Here is a 26,096-nt window from a genome sequence, read left to right as displayed (position 1 = left end):
CTGAAAACACAAAAGCAGCAAATACAGTTAAGGCAAGATTAAAAGACTGCAGCTGCCATCAAATCCAGTCAGTTTAGCCTGTGGCAAGGGATGATGGGAGTTGTAGTCCGACAGTATCTGGGAAGCTAGGGTTGACGAATGATGATGGTCCGAGGGAGAGAGCCTACTTTTGGTCTCTATGACTTGTCTCATTTTGCTGTGTCTTGTTTGTCCACTAGAGGCCACCGTTCTTCTTCTGTTAAGCAAGATCAGAACATAGGAGGCTGCCTTATAGTGAGTCTGGGCGGCTTCCACCATATATAAAAACATAATAAAACACGAAACATTAAAAAACTTCCCTATACAAGGCTGCCTTATTCTAAAAGTTGTATAGTTGCTTATCTTCTTGACAGAGGATGTTTAACTTCGTACCCTCCAACATTTCTCTGATGAAAATAGGGATGTCCTAAGGTGGCGCTGTGGGTTAAACCACAGAGCCTAGGGCTTGCCGATCAGAAGGTCGCCAGTTCGAATCCCCGCGATGGGATGAGCTCTTGTTGCTCGGTCCCTGCTCCTGCCAACCTAGCAGTTCGAAAGCACACCAGTGCAAATAGATAAATAGGTACCGCTCCAGCGGGAAGGTAAACGGCATTTCTGTGCGCTGCTCTGGTTCGCCAGAAGTGGCTTAGTCACGCTGGCCACATGACCAGGAAGCTGTATGCCGCCTCCCTCGTCCAATAAAGCAAGATGAGCGCCGCAATCCCAGAGTCGGCCACGACTGGACCTAATGGTCAGGGGTCCCTTTACATTTAAGGAAAAGTAGGACATTCCGGGATCAAATCAGAGCCCGGCTTCTGTAAATCCAGGACTGTCCCTGGAAAATAGGGACACTTGGAGGGTTTGCCAACAGGCAACATACTCTTCTCGGCATGGAGGGCCAAATCCCCATTCTGTTGACATTGCATATGCAGCTAAATAACTGACCCCACCTTTCTCTCCTTTTTCTTTGACAGTCTTTGGCAAACATTGATGATGTGGTGAACAAGATCAAGCTGAAAATAAGGTAAGCAGGGCTATTTTAAAAATTATTATCAATGGGGCTGGTGTGGGGCAGGAAAAGCTGTTGTTCCTTTAGACTAGGGAAGGGGCTGACCGTCTTTGTCCCAACTTAACCCCCGCCAGCCTGCTGGACCCTGGGTGCATGCAGACACATTGGAAGTGGCACAGCTGAAAAACACAGAGAAGATAAAAGGCACACAGCCTCTTGCCTGAGGAAAGGGGAGTGGTTGCTTCCTTCTGACTCGTGGAGTGATTGCTGTGATGACAGAGGAGCTGGCTCCTTCAGAATAGAGCGGGCTTGCTTCAATTCAGGAGCGTAGCTGTTTTTTATTTAAACCACTTATTTATTCGAGTAAGCTGTGTGTGGAAATCCGACATGGAAAACTGTGAAATGGTATAAAAGCTTGTGACTGTAAATTGTGGCCAACGCCTGAAACACGGGAATTGCAGCAAATGCGGAACTGTCATCTTGCATTGCGGTAACCCTTCCTGGAACCTTGTAGCAAAGAGTGTGCAAGAAGTCGAATAAATATTATTAATAAGGAATACCGAGGTTCCAGTAAATCAGTAATTTAAAAACAGGAATTCAGTAATAACCAGGCTCATTCCTGCTGGTCAGGGAAAGCCTGGGCAAATAGTTATTTCCGGGGGAGGGGGGGTGTTCAAGAAACTTTACCCAGAGTAGACCAGTTGAAATCAATGCAACTAACTTAAAAATGTTCGTTAATTTCAATGGATCTGTAACTGCCCTGTGTCTTTTCAAGAACATAGGAAGACTACCTTAAACTGAGTTAGACTAAGGTTACCAGATTTTTTCCAAAGAATCTGGGGACACTTTTTTGTTTGAAAAGAGAAAATTATTAAATTATTTTAAAAAAATATTTTTTTAAAAAATAAAGAAGTAGTAATATCTTTTCTTCTGTGGGCAGATGGCCAGGTAGCTGGGAGCTCTTGCTGGGAGCTCCCAGCCCACCTAGATTTACTGGTGATTGACCTGGGGGCCTTCTGCCTGCTGAACAGAAGCTCCACCTCTTTTGCTGCCAGTCTGCCTGCCTGCTTGTTTGCTGTCCGCATGTCTGCCTGGGCCTAGCAGTCTGCCCCTTCCCTGCTCCCTGCCTCCGGGAAGTTCTCACGCAGGGCGCGATTGCAGACAGATACCCGGAGGCAAATGCAATCTCCTCCTTTCTGAGATCGCTGTTGGGAAAAAGAACAAAACTTAAGCAAGGTTTGCATCTTAGAGCTGGTGTGTTGTGGTGGCTGGAGTGTCGGACTAGGACATTCCTGGGAGTAGTTGTTGTTGTTTAGTCATTTAGTCGTGTCCGACTCTTCGTGACCCCCTGGACCAGAGCACGCCAGGCACTCCTGTCTTCCACTGCCTCCCGCAGTTTGGTCTTGTCTTTGTCCATGGAGTTTTCTTGGCAGGGGTACTGGGGTGGCTTGCCGGTTCCTCCTCCAGGTGGATCACGTTTGTTCAAATCTCCCCACTATGACCTGTCCATCTTGGGTGGCCCTGCACGGCATAGCTCATAGCTTCTCTGAGTTATTCAAGCCCCTTTGCCACGGCAAGGCAGTGATCCATGAAGGGGGTTCTTGGGAGACCAGGGTTCAAATCTCCACTCAGTCTTAAAGCTCACTGGGTCACCTTGGGCTAGTCGTCGTTTCTTGGCCTAACCTACCCCGCAGGGTTGCTTTTTGGATGTGATAAGGCGGCGGAAAACTGTGTGTGCCGCCTTGAGGTGGGATAGAAGTGCAATAAATCAAATTATACAGGAGTGGGGTTTCTTTTAACTCTCCGTGGGGCTGGTATACAGTGCTGGAATATTTGTTTTTAGAATATTGAAACAGCACGGTTTCCGCTTCCCTAAAATGGTCTCTTGAACAAACTGTAAAAAAAAAAGACAAGAAAAGAAATATGAACATCAACCTTCAGGCTGTCTCCCTTCTTTCTTTCTTCCCCTTTGCAGGCGTTTGGATGATAACATCCGGACCGTGGTGAGAGGTCAGACAAACGTCGGGCAGGATGGCCGCGAGGTACGAGTTTATTAAATTTCTCGCAGCTGAATCTATCCAGGGAGACAGTCTGCCAGAGAGATGCAAGGAACAGCATTAAGACAGTGGAACGGTCTCCCTCGGGAGGTGGTAGAATTTCCTTCCTTGGAGGTTTTTAAACAGAGGTTGGATGGCCTTCTGTCATGTTGATCTAGTTGAGATTTCTGCATTGCAGGGGCTGGAGTAGATGACCCCCGGGTTCCCTCCCAACTCTACCATTCCGTGATTCTCTAGGTTCCCCCAGCCCTGTACTGAGGACTAGAAACCTGCATGGGTTGTTGGCCCCATGTTTCAAGACAACAACAACAAGAACAAGAACAACAACAACAACAACAACAACAACAACAACAACAACAACAATAATAATTTTTTATTTATACCCCGCCAGAGCCAGGCTCGGGGCGGCTAACACCAGTAAAATTACAATAAAAACATAATAGGGGAAAGAAAGAAAAAAACCAATTTAAAATACAGGTTAAAATGCAATTTAAAATGCAGCCTCATTTTAAAAGTAGCCCATGGATCAAAACCGTAAGGGGAGGGAAAACATAAGGGTCAGACTGAGTCCAAACCAAAGGCCAGGCGGAACAGCTCTGTCTTGCAGGCCCTGCGGAAAGATGTCAAGTCCCGCAGGGCCCTGGTCTCTTGTGACAGAGCGTTCCACTAAGTCGGGGCCAGTACTGAAAAGGCCCTGGCCCTAGTTGAGAGCAATCTAACCACCTTGAGACTTGGGACCTACAAAGTGTTGTCATTTGTGGACCTTAAGGTCCTCCGCGGGGCAGACCAGGAGAGGCGGTCCCGTAGGTACGTGGGTCCTAGGCTGCGTAGGGATTTAAAGGTCAAAACCAGCATCTTAAACCTGACCCTGTACTCTACTGGGAGCCAGTGCAGTTAGGGTTCAAGGTGGTTTCCAGCTCTTGGCAAGCTGATCTGGTCTGGGTACCCACCTTAACTCTGCGAAGGTTTCCTTATTATAAAAAAATAGCATGTTGGAGGGGTGTCCCCCCGAAAATGAGCAACTGTACCTGAATATGTGGTACCTTTAAGAATTGGGTCTGGATAGATGAAAGAGTGGGGCATTCAGGATCATCTATTTCTAGCTGTAAAAAAAATCCCTTTGTGGGTTCAATCCCCGTACTGGGCCAAAGATTCCTGCGTTGCAGAGGGTTGGACTGGATGACCCCTGGGATTCCTCCCAATTCCATGATTATATGATTCTTGCCCTTGTCACTTCTGAGGAGATGGCTGCTAGTTCTTTCCTTGTTAATATTTGGCTGCACTGGAATTTTTTTCTGCATCTGACTCTGATTTATATATTTTGGCCAGCTGGTACCACTTGGTGTAAATTAGTTTATTTCAGAACGGACTTAAAATGCTCTATTGTGCGTATTCCGTAACATTTCCGCTTCTAACTGTGGAGGCAGCGCATAGTAATAATAATAATAATAATATAATTTATTATTTATACCCCGCCCATCTGGCTGGGTTTCCCCAGCCACTCTGGGTGGCTTCCAATGAAGTACTAAAATACAGTGGTCTGTTAAACATTAAAAGCTTCCCTAAACAGGGCTGCCTTCAGATGTCTTCTAAAAGTTTGGTAGTTATTTTTCTCTTTGACATCTGGTGGGAGGGCGTTCCATCTGGTGCCCATTTCTGCCTCATGTGGAGGAGAGTTCCACAGATTAACAATGCACTGCATGATTAAGTCCTTTTCTTATCCCCGTCCTGAATCTTCCAAAAGTGCCGTGCAGGTTGAAATAGTAAAAGCAAGCGTGAGCGATGCGCGTGGCCGCACAGCCTCACTTCTTAGCGATTTTTTCCTGCCACAAAAGCTCCGTTGAACTGGCGGCTGTTTTTGGAACTACAAAGCCGGCAGGAATCTCAGGAATTTCCCGGCTCCAGCAGTTAATAGGTCAGAGCATAGGGAAAGCAGAGCAGGTCGTATTACACAGGAAAAGCCTCTTGAATGGCATTTTGGTCTGCAGTGGGTTCCCCCCTCCCTTCTTTTTCCTCCCACCCCAAAGAAGCCAGACAAAAAAGGAAAACCCTGGCGAAATAATTTCTTCTCCTGAGCTGCTTTTTCCCCAGGGAGGTGCAAGGAGAGAAGAGATTGTCTGTCTGTGATAATAGCCTAATTAATAATGGCTTGTAGAGCTGAAAGCTCCCCCCTCCCCAAATCATGTTCTGGCCTGCTTTCCTCCCCCTCCCACCCTTTCGAAATGAAGGGAACCTTTGTTCAACACTAAAAATGTATGGCGCTTCAGATTTATTTTTTTAAAAAAGGAAAAGAGGCTTATGTGGCCTCAACCACACTACTCCTCTTTTTCAGAATAATAGAATTGCAGAGTTGTTAGGGACCCTGTGGGTCATCTAGTCCAACCCCCTGCAATGCAGCAATCTTGCACCCAGTTTGGGGCTCGAACCCGAAACCCGGAGATTGAAGAGTCTCGTGCTTCACTGACTGAGCCATCCCAGCAGTTGATGCACTGTGATGCTGCTACAGGCTGCACCGATGGCCACCCAATCGGATGGTTCAGTTCCAGGGACTGGGCACATTCGCATCCATACTTGCCTCTGCGAACCACACAAGGAGCATTCAAGAGAGGGTCTTTCCATCACTTTTTGAAAAAAGTGGACACCCCAAGGACAGATCTCAGGATCTTTTCTTTCCACGCAGAGCAGATGTTGTGATTGCTGAGCTACAATCCCCCTTCCAAACTTTGGGATGTGCAATCTGTTATCGTGTACAAGCAGACAGGAAGATAGAGATAGATAAATATATATATATAGGTTTAGATATAGATATGCGTGAGAGATATTAGCTTCTCAGGGATGAATTGCAACGTTGTGCAGAAAGGTTATGTCACGTTGTGCCTAAACACAGGTAATTTTGGAATATTCTCCCCCTGCAACAATTTTATGAGATGGTGTTTTAGAACCCTTCCTCTTTTAATGCACTGTTCCTTGCTGATCTTCCACCCTGATCTTCAGCCTAAAAAAGGCTCCCGGAGCAGCTTGCAGATGTCAACAATGAGATGAGACCGGCTTTTTTTTTTAAATGGCATGAAAGGAAAAGGCATTGGGAGGGAGGAGGAAAAATGTAAAACCAGGTGCTAGACCTCGGTTACAGAATCCTCATGACAACCAGCTGGAAAGGAAGCAGCTGAACAAGAGCAGGAGGAAGTTGCTCCTGGTCCCCCAGTTGAGCCAATTTAGCAGCCCTGCTTCCCATTTTTTCCTGGTGAAATGGCTGCGTGATGGTTGAGGACGGGGCTGGATTTGCAGTGAACCCTGCTTCCCTTCTCTCCTTTGCTGCAACTGCTTCCATGACATTTAAAACGAAAAGACAGCGAACAGCAACCTTTAACATAGAAACCTTTGCATTAACTTGGGGCAGAAGGTGGGGTTGGGCTTGCAGGAGCTGCAGGTTGTGTCTGGAATACTTGTGGATTTTTTATTTTTATTTTTAAAATTGCAAGGCTTCAGGAGCTGCCCTGCACACCCATCTGTAACATTTCTCAAGTTTTGAGCGCGTTCTTTTTCTTTTTAAAAATACGCCGCCCTAGATTTCATTTTTCTCTTAAGTTTGTTGGAAAGGCTTAAAATAGCCTCGCTTCTTCTGGCTTTCTGGTGGGTGCGCTTCGCTTTTGAAATGGGGCTTTTGTGTTGTCTTGCCCAAAATCTGCAGATGGATTTCTTTTTTTCTTTTTTAAAAAAGCTGCATCACTTAATAAGTCCTTTATGGGGAGGAAACAGCGGGAGCGCATTCCTGGGCAGGGCGTAACACACTCCCCGCCCCCCCCCCAGCAGTTCCAGACGGCGGCTATTTCTGACTCCTGGGCAGGGGCCGGGAAAGCAGATCCCACTACTGCTACTGCGGTCGTCTCTCCTTCCAGCGTGAGACGGCATTGCAGATGTTTCCCCCCCTCCTTTCTCTCTCTCCCCCCCCCCCTTTAGGATTTTTCTTCAGTTCTGCCCAGGAACACATGTTGACACAGTTTTGGTTGCTTAAAAAGGGATACAGTGGTACCTCAGGTTAAGAACTTAATTCGTTCCGGAGGTCCGTTCTTAACGTGAAACTGTTCTTAACTTGAGGTACCACCTTAGCTAATGGGGCCTCCCTCTGCCGCCGCACGATTTCTGTTCTCATCCTGAAGCAAAGTTCTTAACCTGAGGTACTATTTCTGGGTTAGTGGAGTCTGTAACCTGAAGCCTATTTAACCCGAGGTACCACTGTATTGTAGAGCAGGGGTAGGCAAATTAAGGCCCGGGGGCCGAATCTGGCCCAATCGCCTTCTCAATCCAGCCCACGGACGGTCCGGGAATCAGCGTGTTTTTACATGAGTAGAATGTGTCCTTTGATTTTAAAATGCATCTCTGGGTTATTTGTGGGGCCTGTCTGGTGTTTTTACATGAGTAGAACGTGTCCTTTTATTTAAAATGCATCTCTGGGTTATTTGTGGGGCAAAGGAATTTGTTCATTTCCCCCCCAAAAAATATAGTCCGGCCCCCCACAAGGTCTGAGGGACAGTGGACCAGTCCCCTGCTGAAAAAGTTTGCAGACCCCTGGTGTACAGTCAGAAAAAGGGTTTAGAAAAGGGAGACTGGAATGGACATGGGGGTGTGAGGAAAGGTTGCAGCTTCCAGTTTGGGGCTTTTCAGTTTGCAGAACAGGCGAGTAAGAGGCGACCTGAGAACCGTAGGATTGTAGAACTGGAAGGCACATCAAGTCCATCCCCCTCCAACGCGGGAATCTTTTGCCCGATGTGGGGCTTGAAACTACAGCCGTGAGATTAAGGAATCTCATGGTCTACCGACTGAGTACCAGAGAGGTTTGTGAACCTCTGCATGGGGGATGGAGAAAGTGGTTAGAGAGGAGTTTTCCCTCCCTTGTAACCCTAAAGCTCACTGACAGCCAGTAGAGCTGAATTTTGGAAGATTCAGGATAGATGGGAGAAAGGATTTATTCACACAGCACATAGTTAAACGACAGAACTTGCTCACACAGGAGGCAAAATGACAGCCACCAACCTAGATGGCTTTGCAGGAGGATTAGACAAATTAATGGAGGGTAAGGTTATCAGTAAGGGACGTGGGTGGCGCTGTGGGTTAAACCACAGAGCCCTAGGACTTGCCGATCAGAAGGTCGGTGGTTCAAATCCCCACGACGGGGTGAGCTCCCGTTGCTCAGTCCCTGCTCCTGCCAACCTAGCAGTTCAAAAGCACATCAAAGTGCAAGTAGATAAATAGGTACCTCTCCAGCGGGAAGGTAAATGGCATTTCCGTGTGCTGCTCTGGTTCGCCAGAAGTGGCTCAGTCATGCTGGCCACATGACCCGGAAGCTGTCTGCGGACAAATGCCGGCTCCCTCGGCCAGTAAAGCGAGATGAGCGCCACAACCCCAGAGTCGTCTGTGACTGGACCTAATGGTCAGGGGTCCCTTTACCTTTACCTTTAAGGTTATCAGTGGCTACAAGCCACAATGCCTGTGTTCTCCCTCCACTGAGGCAGTAAACCTCCGAATGCTGCTCCTTATTATTATTATTTATTAGAGTTGTACCCCACTGGTTCTCCTCTCCTCTGTTTTACCCTTCACAACAACCTTGTGAGGCAGGCCAGGCAGAGAGGAAGGAACTGGCCCAAGGCTGCCCAGTGCGCTTCATGGCTGGATGGGGATTCGAACCCTGCTCTCCAGTTGCTCCCAGGCCCTGTCTGTGAGCTTCTGAGAAGAGGCATCTGGCTGGCCACTGAGAGAACCGCCGCCTGGGTTGGATCAGCCATTGGCCTGACCCAGAAAGTTCTTCTGAAGTGGAAACTCCTCTTGGTTCAAATCCCTCCCTCCCCCCCCCCCCCGTTTTTGCAGAAAACCCAAAAGAAAGTTTGTTATTGGGTGTTATAGAACTGTCAAAAGTGGGATAAATAGAATTGTGGCATCGCCAGAGGCGTCAGCATCTGTGTTATGTGCATATTATCTGTTGCTATCTATTTTTATTTTCTGTTAAATTATATTATTGTTAACAGTTTTGTTATCATTACTTAAGGATTGTAATAATAAACGAAAGAGCCTTGTGGCACCTTAGAGTTCTAGGAACTTTTATTCTAGTCCAAACTTTTGTGGGTCCTCTTTGATCAAAATACCCTCAGCTGGCAGTTCACACCCTATTTGCCCTCTCTCACCCTTTTTGTTATTTCCGCAAGGGCTCAACACCCATCTGGGATTTTCCCTGTCCACCAAGAGGACTAGGATCTTGTTTCTTGCCTAGAGTCCAAGAAGCAGTAGCTTTCTGACCAGAAAAAAGGTTGAGCTCTTGCAGCTTGGCTCAAAAGAACTTGATCTCTGCCTAATTCCTCCTGAATTTGGAAACCAAACTTTAGTCTCCCTCTTCCTCCCTCCAGGCATTGGAAGAAGCCCAGAAGGCTATTCAGCAGCTCTTCGGCAAAATTAAGGACATCAAGGACAAAGCTGAGAAATCTGAGCAGATGGTGAGTGACGAATAATATCTTGTTGCCTGTTATTAATGGTGTCCTCAGCAATCTCCACCCCCCTTTCCTTTTTTTGCTCCATTAGCACAATGTCTTACAGGAACCTTAACTGAGTCAGATCGCTGGTCCATCTGGCTCAATATTGTCTGCTCTGACCGGCAGCACCACTCCCGGATTTCAGGCAGGAGTCTCTCGAGACTCTACCTGCAGATTGAATATGCTTGTAAGGCAGACACTCTGCTGTGTCTGTGGCCCTTCCACAAACCGTGGGCGGCCCCTGAAGCAACTTTACCTGGCCCTTGGTAGTTTGAAAACAAGGAGAATATTTTTCAGAGCTTCTAAGGCAATGAAGAGATGACTCTTGGGTGTGTGCAGTACGCTGCCAACCCGTCTCTGGGTACAGGTTTTCCTTGCCGCCCTCCCTTCCAAAGCAATGACCTTGCACAGGACTTAGCATCCCTTGGCCCCACGGACAAAAGCCATTTGACAGCGGAGCCACGTCGCTAGAGGGACACTGGACTCTTCCCTCGGAGATTGTCCTCTTCTGCGGTGTCTACAGGCACAGCCGGGCCTCAGGCTCTCCTCTGGGGACGATGGGGCTCTGAAGTTGCTCCAGCCTGGAGCCGAGCCCTACCATCAGGCGTGGGGAACCTTTGGCCCTGCCAATGTTGCTGAACCACCCATCACCCCTGGCCATTGGCCCTTCTTATTGGGGCTGATGGGAGTTGCAGTTCAGCAAGAACCGGCACTGGGTGTCTGTTTCCAAGCAATGCGTCTCAGAGGGCACCGTTTTAAGGTGTTCTCCTAGAGGTTGGGAAACAGCGGCCTGTCTGGGTGTTCCTGGGCTACAGCTCGGTTCATCCCTGACCAAGGGCTTCTGGGAGTTGGAGTCCAGCAACATCCGGAGGACCACCAGTTCCGTATCCCTGCCTCAAAATTTGTGACCAGCGCTGTTTGTTCGTGAGCGGAAAGGGTTGTGGGTGGGGGACACGTTGGGGTGGATTTTGTGGCTTCTACAGACATGGGTGGGGAGAGGGAGGGCTCTGGAGCGGGTGTCTGGACAGGTCAGCAAAAACTCCCATAGTGTCTGTGAAGTTAACTCTTTATTCAAAGAAACAAGATTGCTCCGGTGGCAAGGCCTAGTGAGCACAGCAATGCTTCCTAGCAGATCTTGCCCCAATGAGGCATTTGTGGGGAACTGAAGCTGTCTAATTCTCTCTCTGTGTGTACACAGTTTCTTGAATTCTTCTGTTTATCCTGGGAGCATATTCACCCAGTGCTTTTCCAGCTGCACTGGCTCCCGGTGGAGTACAGGGTCAGATTTAAGATGCTGGTTTTGACCTTTAAAGCCCTTCACGGCCTAGGACCCTTGTACCTAGGGGACCGCTTCTCCCGGTATGCCCCACGGAGAGCCTCAAGGTCCATAAATAGCAACACCCTAGAGGTCCTGGGCCCTGAGGAAGTCAGATTAGCTTCAACCAGAGCCAGGACCTTTTCAACACTGGCTCCGGCCTGGTGGAACACTCTGCCTCATGAGACCAGGGCCCTGCAGGATCTGATTTCTTTCTGCTGGACCTGTAAGACAGAGTTGTTCCGCCTGGCCTTTGGATTGGAGCCAGTTTGATTCCCTCCCCCTCTTTCTTTTTTCTTTTCCTTCTCCTCCTGCAATGAGGTTTCAGTATTTTAATGTTGTATTTTAATTTTGTTTTTAAGTTGTATTCATTCAATTTGTTTTTATTATTGCTTGTTAGCCACCCTGAGCCCGGCCTTGGCTGGGGAGGGCGAGGTATAAAGAAAAAATATTATTATTATTATTATTATTATTATTATTATTATTATTATTATTCACCTGCGACAGGTGAAGGAAATCACCCGCGACATCAAGCAGCTGGACCATGCCAAGCGCCACCTGACCACCTCCATCACGACCCTGAACCACCTCCACATGCTAGCTGGCGGAGTCGACTCCCTGGAGTAAGCAGTGCGCCCTGGGGGGGTGCCATGATAATGTGGGCACACAGAGGGGGCTGAGGGAGGGGGGAACTGCGGCATGGAATTGGGTACGGGATTAGCTTTTGGGCAAACCCAACTTTTTTTAAAAAAAAAAGAGTAAGCTTCTAGTCCTTAGGGGTTACAAGTCAGAGGAAGCTTACAGTGGGCTGCATTGAAGGCAAGCAAAACTCAGCGGTGGGCGGGGCCAGGGTGACAGTGGGCGGAGCAATAAGGATCGATTTCGCCTGGAGACAGGGAGGACCTCGGGGGCCAGGCAGAGGCCTTGGGGGCCAGATTTGGTCGCAGGACCTGTGGCTCCCCACCCTGAGTAATCTTCTTGGTCTGACTGGGTATAAGGCAGCTTCCAGTGTTTGATTTGATCCCCGACTTCTCTCTTCTAATTAACCCCCCCTTCTCCTCTCTCTTCCCCTCACTCCCATCTCTAGGGCAATGACGAGGAGGCGGCAGTATGGGGAAGTGGCCAACCTCCTGCAAGGGGTCGTGAACGTGCTGGAGCACTTCAACAAGTACATGGGGATCCCGCAGATTCGCCAGCTTTCTGAGAGGTGAGATGAGGGCAGTGATCTCCCGAGAGCCGGAAGAGGGAAGAGGGAAGGCCAGGAACGTAGCAGCCGTTCAGAGTCTCTCTGTGTCAACAGAGGAGCAAATGTTAACTGAGTCCCTGCTCAGACATTCAGTTGCGCCTCTTTGGTCTGCAGAGACAGGGAGGGCATTCCTGCCTTGTTTTTCACTTTTAATAAAACGACTGCTCTCCGCCCATGGAAGATGTTACCATAAATTTACCCTGACATGCTTTCATGGGATTTGTGTTTTTAATAAAGTCAGGAAACCGTACAAAGCGACCCTGTTAGCAGACAGGACTGTCAAAACAGTCCCTTGTACTCTGGGGTTCCTTCAACTCGGTTCTTAAATCCTCGTTTTCTCCCTTCAAGGAATATTCTGGTTAAAGGGCTGTCACCCTTGCTTCTTGAGTTGTTTCCGGTAAACTAGAGGCCACCGCCTCGTTTGGCTTGGCAGGCGTTTAATTCCCCAACTAGTTTTGCTAGGAACAAAAACTTCCTGCAGAAGCCTACGTTTGGCTACCTGAGCCCTAACCCAATTTCCTCATTGGTTCCTGGGCAGGGTGAAGGCTGCCCAGAACGAGCTGGGGCAACAGATCCTGGCAGATTTCGAGGAAGCGTTTCCCTCTCAAGGCACAAAGGTAATGAAATAAAAATAAATCCCGGTCTCTCCCTTGTTTGCAGAAGTGCAAATGAGCTTCCCCTATTTCCCAACAACAAATAATGGTGATTGTAGCCCAGTTTTACTGCAGCTGGCATGAGAATCATTTGTAGGGGAGAAATGGTAGCGGGGAGGGGAGGTGCTTCACCCTTTACCTTGCAACACCTCCCCGTGGCTGCTTTTTCTGTTTGACCAGCCAATGTCCCAGATTGAGGAGAAAAGGAGCTGGGGCTGGAGAAGAGGGAAGCATCGCACACCCTCTGCTGTGTCTCCCCTGTCAGTGGTTATTCTCTCTGCTCCCTCTTCTTTTTCACTTCTATAACTGCCCATCGCTGCACCATCTGCTTCATCCCAGATGTTTTATATTCACTATGACTCATTGCCATATTCTGGGGTGTCCTGAATGCCACCATTTGGTAGCCGAGCCCCAAACCCCAAGTCTCATTTGGATGCTTTTTGGCTTTCCTGCTGCTGAAAGTGACCACGAGGGGATTGATAATATCATCATTTATCAGTTTTAGACCCTTAAGTACTAGCAGTTGCCAGGACTTTGTCCTGTCCGTCTCTGCGTAGTTCCTTCCTTATGACAGATACAGTCATACCTCATGTTGCGTTAGGTTCATGTTGTGTCTTTTCGGCTTGCGAACACAGCAAACCCGGAAGTGTATACTTAAGGGTTTTGCCACGCGTGCATGTGCAGAAGTGTTCTGCGCACTTTGCACATGCGCAGAAGTGCTCTAGCGTGGTTGCACAGAAGCGCCGCTCTAGTTGTGGACTTCTTGGGGTGCAAACAGCCCCTGGAACGGATCGTGTCCACAACTAGAGGTACCACTGTATTATGATATATCGATATATCACAATGTTTAGCTGGTGATATATCACAGTGTTTAAAACCAGATATCACCCAGCCCTACTTGCCTTTAATATATCCTCAAAGTATAGTCACTGGCGCCACTGGAAGCGAAAACCCTGAATTCTTTGCCTTTCTCCTCCCCGACAGAGGGCTGGAGGTCCCAGCAACGTCCTGCGGGATGCCTGCCTGGTCGCAAACGTCTTGGACCCCAGAATCAAGCAGGAGATCATCAAGAAATTCATCAAGCAGCACCTCTCAGAGTACCTCGTGCTCTTCCAGGAAAACCAAGATGTAAGCCGGGAGGTTCCCCCTGCGTAGAACTCTTAGCTTTTCATGGGCTGTTTAGATATCCTCCTTTCTTTTTTTTTGGCTATGGGAAATGTAGGTCAGGAACTTCCTTTGTGCTTGTAAGCATCTTAGAAGGCACTTTGGCAAATGAGCAGCATAGAAACCAACCAACACCAATCTATCTATCTATCTATCTATCTATCTATCTATCTATCATCTATCTACAACCTCTGTCTACAGCTGTTCTCATAGTGCCTCCCTCTCTCTCGCCCTCCAGGTCGCCTGGCTGGATAAAATTGACCGGCGTTACGCTTGGATCAAACGCCAGCTGGTGGATTACGAAGAGAAGTACGTCCGCATGTTCCCTGGGGAATGGTGCATGACCGAGAGGATTGCGGTCGACTTCTGCCACATTACCAGGTAGCGGGGCCCAGGACGCTCTGCTTTATTTCTTTGCGGAAGGATTTTATATGCCACTGCCTGGTGTATAAGGTCAGGGGGGTGGACAGCAGCATAAGAACCTGCAGTTAAAAGCAGCGCAGAGTAATCATTAAAATGGCTGGCTGCTTGAGAAAATGTATGGTGTGTTAGGGGCGAGGTAGCACCTCTGGTGGGGGACACATCCTGCTCATTCTGTGGTCGTTGGCTCACTTTGGTCTCCATCGTGCACTCAGCTCCTACCTGTGGCTGCTAGAAGCGACAGTGGGCACGCCGTGGCCTAGGACCCTCGTGCTTACAGGACCACCTCTCCTGGTCTGCCCCGCAGAGGACCTTAAGGTCCATGAATAACCATAGTTTAGAGGTCCCGGGCCCTAAGGAAGTCAGACTATCCTCCACCAGGGCCAGGGCCTTCTCAGTGATGGCTCCGACCTGGTGGAATGCTCTGTCCCATGAGACCAGGGCCCTTCAGGATTTAACCTCCTTCCACAGGGCCTGTAAGACAGAGCTATTCCGCCTGGCTTTCAATTTGAACCTGGCCTCATCTTTTGTTCCCCTTCCTTCCTTCACCCTCCCCTTTTGTGAAGATTACTCGCTCTGGGATCCCACAGCTGGTTCTCCCCTGGTCTCCTCACTGGCCCAAGTGAGACTAATTTAGCCAGCTAGCCCTGGTGATCATTTAATGTTTATTGGATGGATTTCCCCCCTAAAATGATTTTTGATTTTATTGTTATTTACGCTTTATACCGTATTTTATGCTTTTTTTTTTGTAGCGTCAATTAAGTGTTTTAAATTTGTTGTTAGCCACCCCCTGAGCCCGGTTTCCTGGACCGGGAAGGGCGGGGTATAAATAAAAATGTATTAGGGGCTTCCCCTGCCTGCGAAGACAGGCTCTGGTGGACTGAGTGGATGAGATCAATAGCGAGTCCAATGGCCAAGAAGGCGGATTCTGCCCCTGCTGTGGAGGGAAGTGAGGGGCAGGTGGGGCTCATCCACCTGGGAAGAGAGCCTATCTAGGAGAAGGGAAACTCTGATCCTAAACCTCTAGTGCCTTGCGGGATATCTTTGGGAGAAGAAAAGGCTAAGGAGTAAATCCTCCACAAGTCTGGAGTGGGGTCCCTAAGACGACTGGATGGTGCCTTGTACGCCTCTTTCCAGCAATCCCTGCAGCCAAACTGGCACCCAACGTCTTGCTCTGCTTTCCTTTGGACCACCTCAGCGAGGCTGAGAGGGGGGTTTTGTCATCTGGGCAGCCCAGCACCCCCAGACCCCCTGCCCAGACTTGCACCCCAGGGAGGTCACTTCACTGCTGCTAGCACAGCAATCTGGCTTTACCCCCGAAGGCAGACTCCATTGTCTCTGGAGACAGACGGATGCCAACGACAACCAGAGTGCAGTGGTGCCCCGCAAGACGAATGCCTCGCAAGACGGAAAACTTGCTAGACGAAAGAGTTTTCCGTTTTGGAGGTGCTTCGCAAAACGAATTTCCTATGGGCTTGCTTCGCAAGACGACAATGTCTTGCGAGTTCCTTCTGGGTTTTTTTCCTCCCCCCCCTTTTTCTAAGCCGCTAAGCCGCTTATCAGCTGATCCGATCAGCAGATAAGCAGCTAAAAGCCGCTAATAGCGCTAATAGCGCTAATCCGCTAATCCGTCAAAGGGCTTGCTTCGCAAGACGAAAAAACCGCTAGACGAAGAGAATCACAGAACGGATTCTTTTCGTCTTGTGAGGCACCACTGTATAGGATTATTATTTCCTGTGGTTGCTATGACCATGGTGGTCAAGACGACAACAGCAACCTTGCGCCTCCAGATGGTGTTGGACTACATTTCCCATCATCCCTGACTGTTATAAGAAAAACTGCTCCCTTTTGCTTATGGGGTATTCCAGAGCCCATATAGAGTCCTTAAGTGGGTTCCCTATTGGTAGGAGAAATAATAGAGGCCAACCAGAGTATATTGAGAAGCAAAGTGGCTAGGAAGCCTGATCATTATTCAAGGAACTGTTGAAACAGAGTCCCCACTCACCACACACAGGAGGGACCCAGAACAATGGTGTGCAAGCCCTTATAAATATTTTTTAAATTACCCCCCCCCCCGTAGCCCAAGACCACCACCCCTCAAAACATCATACATACATCACAGAAGGAGGCAGTCTGGAAGGTAGGCTTGCACCCTGGGGAAGTCACTTCATTGCTACTAACGCAGAGGTTTGACTTCACCCCTAGAGGTGTGATCCACTGCCTCCCAAGACAGACAGATCCCAACGACAGCAGTATAAGAACCAGTGGTTCAAAACAGCACACAGAGTCATCGTTAAAATGGCTAGCTGCTCAATAAAAATGTAAACAACCTGCAGGCCAAGCAGATTTGGTCTGGAGTGTCTCTTGGGAATGCCCCCTCCCCGCCTGAAACCCTGGAGAGCTGCTGCCGTTCAGGGTAGGCAGCACTGAGCTAGGTAAAGGGTAAAGGGACCCCTGACCATTAGGTCCAGTCGTGACCGACTCTGAGGTTGCGGCGCTCATCTTGCTTTATTGGCTGAGGGAACCGGTGTACAGCTTCCGAGGTCATGTGGCCAGCATGACTGAGCCGCTTCTGGCGAACCAGAGCAGCACACGGAAACGCCGTTTACCTTCCTGCCAGAGCGGTACCTATTTATCTACTTGCACTTTGACGTGCTTTTGAACTGCTAGGTGGGCAGGAGCTGGGACCGAGCAACGGGAGTTCACCCCGTCGCGGGGATTCGAACTGCTGACCTTCTGATCGGCAAGCCCTTCACCCTCCCCTTTTGTGAAGATTACTCGCTCTGGGATCCCACAGCTGGTTCTCCCCTGGTCTCCTCACTGGCCCAAGTGAGACTAATTTAGCCAGCTAGCCCTGGTGATCATTTAATGTTTATTGGATGGATTTCCCCCCTAAAATGATTTTTGATTTTATTGTTATTTACGCTTTATACCGTATTTTATGCTTTTTTTTTTGTAGCGTCAATTAAGTGTTTTAAATTTGTTGTTAGCCACCCCCTGAGCCCAGTTTCCTGGACCGGGAAGGGCGGGGTATAAATAAAAATGTATTAGGGGCTTCCCCTGCCTGCGAAGACAGGCTCTGGTGGACTGAGTGGATGAGATCAATAGCGAGTCCAATGGCCAAGAAGGCGGATTCTGCCCCTGCTGTGGAGGGAAGTGAGGGGCAGGTGGGGCTCATCCACCTGGGAAGAGAGCCTATCTAGGAGAAGGGAAACTCTGATCCTAAACCTCTAGTGCCTTGCGGGATATCTTTGGGAGAAGAAAAGGCTAAGGAGTAAATCCTCCACAAGTCTGGAGTGGGGTCCCTAAGACGACTGGATGGTGCCTTGTACGCCTCTTTCCAGCAATCCCTGCAGCCAAACTGGCACCCAACGTCTTGCTCTGCTTTCCTTTGGACCACCTCAGCGAGGCTGAGAGGGGGGTTTTGTCATCTGGGCAGCCCAGCACCCCCAGACCCCCTGCCCAGACTTGCACCCCAGGGAGGTCACTTCACTGCTGCTAGCACAGCAATCTGGCTTTACCCCCGAAGGCAGACTCCATTGTCTCTGGAGACAGACGGATGCCAACGACAACCAGAGTGCAGTGGTGCCCCGCAAGACGAATGCCTCGCAAGACGGAAAACTTGCTAGACGAAAGAGTTTTCCGTTTTGGAGGTGCTTCGCAAAACGAATTTCCTATGGGCTTGCTTCGCAAGACGACAATGTCTTGCGAGTTCCTTCTGGGTTTTTTTCCTCCCCCCCCTTTTTCTAAGCCGCTAAGCCGCTTATCAGCTGATCCGATCAGCAGATAAGCAGCTAAAAGCCGCTAATAGCGCTAATAGCGCTAATCCGCTAATCCGTCAAAGGGCTTGCTTCGCAAGACGAAAAAACCGCTAGACGAAGAGAATCACAGAACGGATTCTTTTCGTCTTGTGAGGCACCACTGTATAGGATTATTATTTCCTGTGGTTGCTATGACCATGGTGGTCAAGACGACAACAGCAACCTTGCGCCTCCAGATGGTGTTGGACTACATTTCCCATCATCCCTGACTGTTATAAGAAAAACTGCTCCCTTTTGCTTATGGGGTATTCCAGAGCCCATATAGAGTCCTTAAGTGGGTTCCCTATTGGTAGGAGAAATAATAGAGGCCAACCAGAGTATATTGAGAAGCAAAGTGGCTAGGAAGCCTGATCATTATTCAAGGAACTGTTGAAACAGAGTCCCCACTCACCACACACAGGAGGGACCCAGAACAATGGTGTGCAAGCCCTTATAAATATTTTTTAAATTACCCCCCCCCCCGTAGCCCAAGACCACCACCCCTCAAAACATCATACATACATCACAGAAGGAGGCAGTCTGGAAGGTAGGCTTGCACCCTGGGGAAGTCACTTCATTGCTACTAACGCAGAGGTTTGACTTCACCCCTAGAGGTGTGATCCACTGCCTCCCAAGACAGACAGATCCCAACGACAGCAGTATAAGAACCAGTGGTTCAAAACAGCACACAGAGTCATCGTTAAAATGGCTAGCTGCTCAATAAAAATGTAAACAACCTGCAGGCCAAGCAGATTTGGTCTGGAGTGTCTCTTGGGAATGCCCCCTCCCCGCCTGAAACCCTGGAGAGCTGCTGCCGTTCAGGGTAGGCAGCACTGAGCTAGGTAAAGGGTAAAGGGACCCCTGACCATTAGGTCCAGTCGTGACCGACTGAGGTTGCGGCGCTCATCTTGCTTTATTGGCTGAGGGAACCGGTGTACAGCTTCCGAGGTCATGTGGCCAGCATGACTGAGCCGCTTCTGGCGAACCAGAGCAGCACACGGAAACGCCGTTTACCTTCCTGCCAGAGCGGTACCTATTTATCTACTTGCACTTTGACGTGCTTTTGAACTGCTAGGTGGGCAGGAGCTGGGACCGAGCAACGGGAGTTCACCCCGTCGCGGGGATTCGAACTGCTGACCTTCTGATCGGCAAGCCCTAGGCTCTGTGGTTTAACCCACAGCACCACCTGCGTCCCATCTAGCACAGAGCTAGATGGACCCAAATGTCTGACTTTCTATAAGGCAGCTTCCTACATCAGGGCAGGTGCGAGGTAAGGACCTGCCTTAGCTTCTCTCCCTCCCGCAGGACGGAGCTTGCAAAGATCATGCGGACGCGGGCTAAGGAGATCGAGGTGAAGCTCCTTCTCTTTGCCATCCAGAGGACCACCAACTTTGAAGGGCTGCTGGCAAAACGCTTCTCGGGTTGCACCCTCTCCGACACAGTGCCGGTGAGTTGGGTCTCCCCAGCCACCCTGGGCAGCTCCCAGCAGAATATTAAAAACCACGATCAAACATTAAAAGCTTCCCTAAACAAGGCTGCCTTCAGGTGTCTTCTAAAAGTCAGGTAGTCGTTTATTTCCTTGACATCTGATGGCAGGGCGTTCCACAGGGAGGGGGCCACCACCGAGAAGGCCCTCTGCCTGGCTCCCTGTAGCCTCACTTCTCGCAGGGAGGGAACCACCAGAAGGCCCTCAGCACTGGACCTCAGTGTCCGGGCTGAACGATGAGAGTGGAGACGCTCCTTCAGGTCTACTTTGCCGAGGCCATTTGAAAGGGTCCGAATGTTACAAGCGAAGCAGGAACAGCTCTCCCCTGTCTGCTTTCTCCCTGCCTAATTTCCTTCTGCTTTGTCGTGTCGCCCTTCTCTACCTCATCGCAGAAGAAGGCCGAGCCGCCGCCTCCCAACACCAACCCCTTCCTGGAAGACGAAACCGTCCTGGAGTCGGACGAAGCCACGTTAGAAAAGGCCGACATTGACAGGGTAAGTCTCTTAGCCTCTTGAGGCTTTCGTGGGTGCCGCCCATGTGTTTTCAAGCCCTTCTTCCTGCCCAGAACGGCTGGGCACTTAATTCTTTCCTTTTAAAAAAATAAAAATAAAAATGGAGGTTCTCGGATAATAATAATAATAAATAATAATAAATTTTATTTATATCCCGCCCTCCCCAGCCGAAGCCGGGCTCAGATGGAGGAAGGATTGGTCCCGCCAACTCTTTTCTGACCTGCAGGTCCCCAAGCTCCCCTGTGTAAGATTTTGCACTGGGCTACAGTCAGAAACATAGGAAGGTGCTTTGTGTTGTGTCAGAGCTTAGGGCCATAGAACGTCAGAGAGGAACCCAAGGGCCATCTAGTCCAGCCCCTGCAATGCATCTAGCTCAGTGTTGCCTACTCTGGCTGGCAGTAGCTATCCAGCCCCATCTGGAGATGCCTTTGGGTATGGAACCTGAGACCTTCTTCAAGTAGAGCAGAAACCCTTGCCCAGGGGGCCGGTCCACTGTCCCTCAGACCTTGTGGGGGGCTGGACTATATTTTGAAGAAGAAAAAATGAATGAATTCCTAAGCCCCACAAATAACCCAGACATGCATTTTAAATAACAGCACACATTCTACTCATGTAAAAACACGCTGATTCCGGACTGTCTGTGGGCTGGATTTAGAAGGCGATTGGGCAGGATCCGGCCCCCGGGCCTTAGTTTGCCCACCCCTGCTCTTGCCTCTGAGCTTGCAGCCCTTCTCCTAAAAACACAGTAAGCTTCTAGTCTTCATGGTTTAAGAGTTCACAAAGGTTCAGAGAAAAATATTTCCCCATCCACTTTCTCTATGCCAAGTTTATTGCAACCCCCCCCCCCCAACTAACATGTAGGGGATTTCCCTCTTCCATTTGCTGTTTTATGTTTTTGGAAGTGGGGATACTGACCCGGTGGAGGGGAGGAGGGGAGCGTTGCAAATGGAAAAGATGTTTTCCTGAGGGTTGAAGAGTCTGAATTGAGTAATTAAAAAATAACGACAATTTCTCTCTTTAAAAAAGTTCCTTCCAACTTTGTTTTCCAGCCCAAAAAGCCGAAAGTTCCAGACAATCCTTTTCATGGCATCGTCTCCAAGTGCTTTGAGCCTCATCTCTACGTCTACATTGAATCCCAGGACAAGTGAGTAAAGGAAGTTTTTGGAAGGAAGGAAAAAGACAAGAAATAGGAATGTATTGATGCTGTTTTCCCACCCTCACCCAAACTTTTGGGCTTGATCCATTGGGAACATCCTTTTTACGTTAGCATCGGTACGGGGCCGTGAGCAACTCCCTTTTGAATTTCTGCAATTTCTCGTGTGGGAACATACCCCTTTGTCCAGACCTTCAGGACGACAGAAGGGCCACAGATTTCCACAGCCCTGAGAATCTCAGTTTTTGCTTTAAAAGTCAAGTTTCTAGTCCTCATGGCTGGGACGGCAGGCTTGGGAGCACGTACATAGCGCGGCTTGGCTTTGATGCCCTCTGGTAGATCTCTGCCTCAATGGGCAGAACAAGAATGAATGAGGCAACCGAAAACCGGTCTAAATCCTTTTGCCTGACGGCCTGCATGTTTGTCTTTGCTTCTCTTCTGCCTCCAGAAACCTCAGCGAGCTGATTGACCGCTTCGTGGGGGATTTCAAAGCCCAAGGGCCCCCCAAGCCGAACGTGGACGAGGGCGGGGCTGTCCTGCCCAGCTGTGCCGACCTCTTTGTGTACTACAAGAAATGCATGGTGCAGTGTTCCCAGTTGAGCACCGGGGAACCCATGATTGCTCTCACCACCATCTTCCAGAAATACCTCCGGGAATACGCCTGGAAAATCCTCTCGGGAAATCTGCCCAAGTGAGGTTTTAACACCATCAGATGACATTCCTTTAGAGCAGTGTTTCCCAACCGGTGTTCCGCGGCACACTAGTGTGCCGTGAGACACCGGCTGGTGTGCCGTGGGAGGGAGGCGGGCGAGAGGCGGCGGCGAGAGGCGGCGGCGGCGAGGATCCGCGTCGAGCCGGGGCGGCTCCGCGGTGGTGGTGCCGAGCGGCGGGGCAGCGCGCGCAAAAGGGAGGAGCGTGAGACAGCGGAGGAGGAGGAGGCCGGCATGTCCGGGCAGCAGCAGCAACAGCAGCAGCAGCAACTCCCGGCGACGGCTCCTCCTCCGCCCGCTATCGCAGCCGCCGCCGCCTCAGCTGCCGCCGCCGCCTCAGCTGCCCTCGCTCTGCTGCCTCCTCCCACCCCGGCAAGGGGGAGGGAAAAAACGTTCACTTTTGTGCGTCCCTCCCGGCGTGACGCTGCGCGCTGACGTCACGGGGCGGGGCTTTAATGGTGGTGTGCCGCGAGATTTTTTTCCGGTAAGCAGGTGTGCCGTTGCCCAAAAACGTTTGGGAAACACTGCTTTAGAGGAATCCCCCCCCCATAGCAAGAAGTTAAACTATCAGTAACAGCGTAATAAAACCAACATCGAGGGGAGAGCGATGTCTGCATTTAAAGCGAAGCAAAGTCAATAAACTAGTCCTCAAGAATACAGAGGGTTGTAGCCAACTAAACTCTGCTTGGGGGAGACCCACTGAGATTAATGGATCTTCTTTAGTCGTGGCTTTTCAGTGGTTCTAGACCAGCGGTTCTCAACCTGTGGGTCCCCAAATGTTGTTGGACTACAACTCCCATCATCCCTGAGCTCTGCCCTTGCTAGCTAGGGGTGATGGGAGTTGTAGTCCAACAACATCTGGGGACCCACAGGTTGAGAAAGGCTGGTCTAGACTGTTGTTGGAAGCAACCCATGAGAAACAGCCTTACACTGAGCTAGAATAGTGGCCTATCTGGCTTTGCCTACACAGGCTGGCAGCAGCACTCCAGGGTAGCAGACAGGAGGCCGTGTCCCATCCTTGCCTGGAGATGCCAGGACTTGAACCTGGGACCCTCTGCATGCAAAGCAGGTGTGCTCAATCACTGAACTACGCTCAAGTGCAGAGTATTGCAGAGCAGGGGTTGGGAACCTCTGGCCAGTGGGCCAAATGTGGTCCTCCACGCAACTCTGCCTGACTCTCCACCCTCTCCCTAGGTGACGCCCCTCAATGGACCCACTCCTCATTGTCGCCCAGTGCTTATGCCTGGCTGGAAGGTGTCTAACTGTGAAAATGTCCAGATGGAGAGGGATGTGTATGTGTGTGTGTGTGTGTGTTGGTGTAGAAACCACTGGCTCTTCTGTGGCTGGGTTGTTGGCGAAAAGATCAGAGGTGACCCTGTGGACCTGCCCCTTTTGCTTCTGGACCCGCCCACCAGTCGGATGTGCCCGCCCTTTTCCCCAAAGATTGTCCACAAAAGAATGTGGAATGTAGCCCGTTGCATCCTTGAATATAATTATTCTGCAGAAAAGGAGACTTCATGGTAAGGAGATGGAGAAAGACAATGGTTTGGTCCCCTTGATTACCAATGTGAATTATCCCAGGGAATGCAGGATAATGCAGTATTGTATATACCGTATTTTGCTATGTATAAGACGATGCTTTTTGCTGAAAAAATTAGGTGTCGTCTTATACACAGATAGTGAATTCAAAGGGAGGACATGCGATTAATGGCAGTAGCGATTGGGCGGGTGATTGGTGGCTGCAGCAAGGCCTGCTGGCGATTGGCTGTGGCAATTGGGCAGGCGATTGGCAGCTGTGGCGAGGCGGGCAGGTGATTGGCTGCAGCAAGTGGGCAGGTGGGCTATTGGTGGTGGTGAGCGGGCAGACAATTGGCGGCTGTGGCGAGGTGTGTGATCGGCAGTAGCTGTGGCAAGTGATCGGCAGTGGCGGGCAGGCGGGTGAGCAATTGGCGGACGTGACCTCCCCCCCACACCCCAAAAAGCTAAACAATTTCTTAATTTTGGGTTGAAAAAAATAGGGGTCTTCTTATACATGGGGGTGTCTTATACATGGAAAAATACGGTATTTTAATTTTACTAATTGCCTCCTACACAACCTACGCAAGAAAAACAAAAGAAGAAGTTAAAAACCCACCAGAAACAGCCGATGTATTTAAAGCAATGCATTTAAAATAATTTAAAACAAAACAGGCATTCACGGCTGGCGCACGCCTGGCTGCTTTTTGGGCTGTCAGCCCCCCCTCTGTGTTTAATTGCCGTGTTGTTTCCCCCCTTGCAGGACGACCAGCAGCAGTGGGGGGCTGACTATCAGCAGCCTGCTGAAGGAGAAAGAGGGTTCGGAGGTGGCCAAGTTCACCTTAGAAGAGCTCTGCTTGATCTGCAGCATCCTGAGCACGGCCGAGTACTGCTTGGCAACCACCCAACAGGTAAAGCCTGCGGGCGGGTGGGGGGCCAGGGAGCGCCAGGGAATCCTGCAAGGATGCGATCTTCAGCCAAAAATAACATGGTTGCCCGGTCCTACCTTAAAACGAAACCCAAGTTTCTAGTCCTTATGAGCTTGGGGTACAGAGGCTGGGGGGATTGTTGGGAGATGGATTTCAACAATGACTGTGGCTGCAACGCGCAGGTTGTCTCCTCCCACTTGCTCTCGAGGAAGCATAGCACATGGGCAGGCAAACTAAAGCCCAGGGGGGTCGGATCCGGCCCAATCGCCTTCTGAATCTGGCTCCTGGATGGTCTGGGAATCAGCGTGTTTTTTACATGAGTAGAATGTGTGCTTTTGTTTAAAATGCATCTCTGGGTTATTTGTGGGGCCTACCTGGTGTTTTTACATGAGCAGTATGTGTACTTTTGTTTAAAATGCATCTCTGGGTTATTTGTGGGGCATAGGAATTCGTTCATTCTCTCCTCCCAAAAATATATATATAGTCTGGCCCCCCGCAAGGTCTGAGGGACCGTGGACTGGCCCCCTGCTGAAAAAGTTTGCTGACCCCTGGCATAGCACATCTGAAAACATCCTGCAGTTTCTGACAGAATTCTAGAAATGTGGAAACGGGGGTCCCCAGTTATTAGGGGTGTGGGGTGTACATGTCCCGGGCTGTTTTCAATTTTATACTTAAGGCAGAGAGCAGTAGGCATGGTTAAGCGGGTGGTTAGACAAAAGACTTGATGTTTCGTGATCAGCCAGACTTTCACGGAGAAAGCCTCTCTCTCTGTCTCACACCCCAAACTTCTTCAACAGCTCGAAGAGAAGCTCAAAGAGAAAGTTGACGCCAGTCTGGTGGAGCGGATCAATCTGATGGGGGAGATGGATACCTTTAGCATGTACGTATGCTGCTGGCGACCTCCCCCCCCCCCCCCGAATGTGCTCATGGGGTCCTGTGCTGGCTGGGACTGCTGGAGAGCCATAGCCCAAAAACTCAGATTGCCAAAGACATTTGCTTGTCTGGATGGAGGAGAGAGAGAGGTGTACATGTACAGAAACTAGTCTACCGTCCAAAAGTTAAGATTTGCACCCACTGCCCTGCCTACTTTTGCCGTTGGTTCCACCCGCCGCCGACATGCGGCCCCCGGAAGGTTGCTCAGATGGGAACGTGGCCCCTAGGCTGCAAACCACCCCTGCAACAAGGCCTTTAAACAGGATAGGCAAACTCAGCCCTCCAGATGTTTTGGGACTACAATTCCCATCGTCCCTGACCACTGGTCCTGTTAGCTAGGGATGATGGGAGTTGTAGTCCCAAAACATCTGGAGGGCCGAGTTTGCCTATGCCTGCATTTAAAGATTAAAAGGTTAAAGGCACTCTTTAAGTTGGCTTTCCCATTTTTGCAGGTTCCCCTTTTTTTAAGCATCTGCTCAGCTCCTCCAAGGACCACCGTGGGGCCTGCGAGCCCCTCTCCCTCCCCGCCACTGCGGCCACCTTGGCAGCCACAGCTCCCCGCGGTGCCTGTGTTTTCCAGGCCTTTTTTTCCAGACAGGCCTGTCAGCTGAGGTGACGTTTCCCTCACGCTCAAAGAAAATTGAAGTAGACGAGA

The 26,096-nt window shown here is 49.9% G+C and overlaps 1 protein-coding gene across 2 annotated transcripts in view; it reads left to right on the top strand.

Moving 5' to 3' along the window:
• Positions 1 to 26,096, top strand: part of VPS53 (VPS53 subunit of GARP complex) — a 64,544-nt gene that overhangs the window by 22,413 nt on the left and 16,035 nt on the right. For both annotated transcript variants that reach the window (XM_081172031.1, XM_081172032.1), the window contains 14 exons: positions 993 to 1,042; positions 3,003 to 3,069; positions 9,483 to 9,569; positions 11,428 to 11,543; positions 12,008 to 12,127; positions 12,705 to 12,783; positions 13,804 to 13,947; positions 14,222 to 14,364; positions 19,509 to 19,650; positions 20,082 to 20,183; positions 21,251 to 21,345; positions 21,803 to 22,045; positions 24,343 to 24,490; positions 25,306 to 25,388. In XM_081172031.1, the coding sequence (XP_081028157.1) occupies positions 993 to 1,042; positions 3,003 to 3,069; positions 9,483 to 9,569; positions 11,428 to 11,543; positions 12,008 to 12,127; positions 12,705 to 12,783; positions 13,804 to 13,947; positions 14,222 to 14,364; positions 19,509 to 19,650; positions 20,082 to 20,183; positions 21,251 to 21,345; positions 21,803 to 22,045; positions 24,343 to 24,490; positions 25,306 to 25,388 (1,619 nt within the window). The remainder of the gene's footprint in view (positions 1 to 992; positions 1,043 to 3,002; positions 3,070 to 9,482; positions 9,570 to 11,427; positions 11,544 to 12,007; positions 12,128 to 12,704; positions 12,784 to 13,803; positions 13,948 to 14,221; positions 14,365 to 19,508; positions 19,651 to 20,081; positions 20,184 to 21,250; positions 21,346 to 21,802; positions 22,046 to 24,342; positions 24,491 to 25,305; positions 25,389 to 26,096) is intronic.

The sequence above is a fragment of the Podarcis bocagei genome (genome assembly GCF_964188305.1).
Source record: "Podarcis bocagei genome assembly, chromosome: 15".
NCBI classification, from domain to species: Eukaryota; Metazoa; Chordata; class Lepidosauria; order Squamata; family Lacertidae; genus Podarcis; species Podarcis bocagei.
Note: the sequence above shows the minus strand (reverse complement) of the source record. Positions and strands in the feature narration are given on the sequence as shown.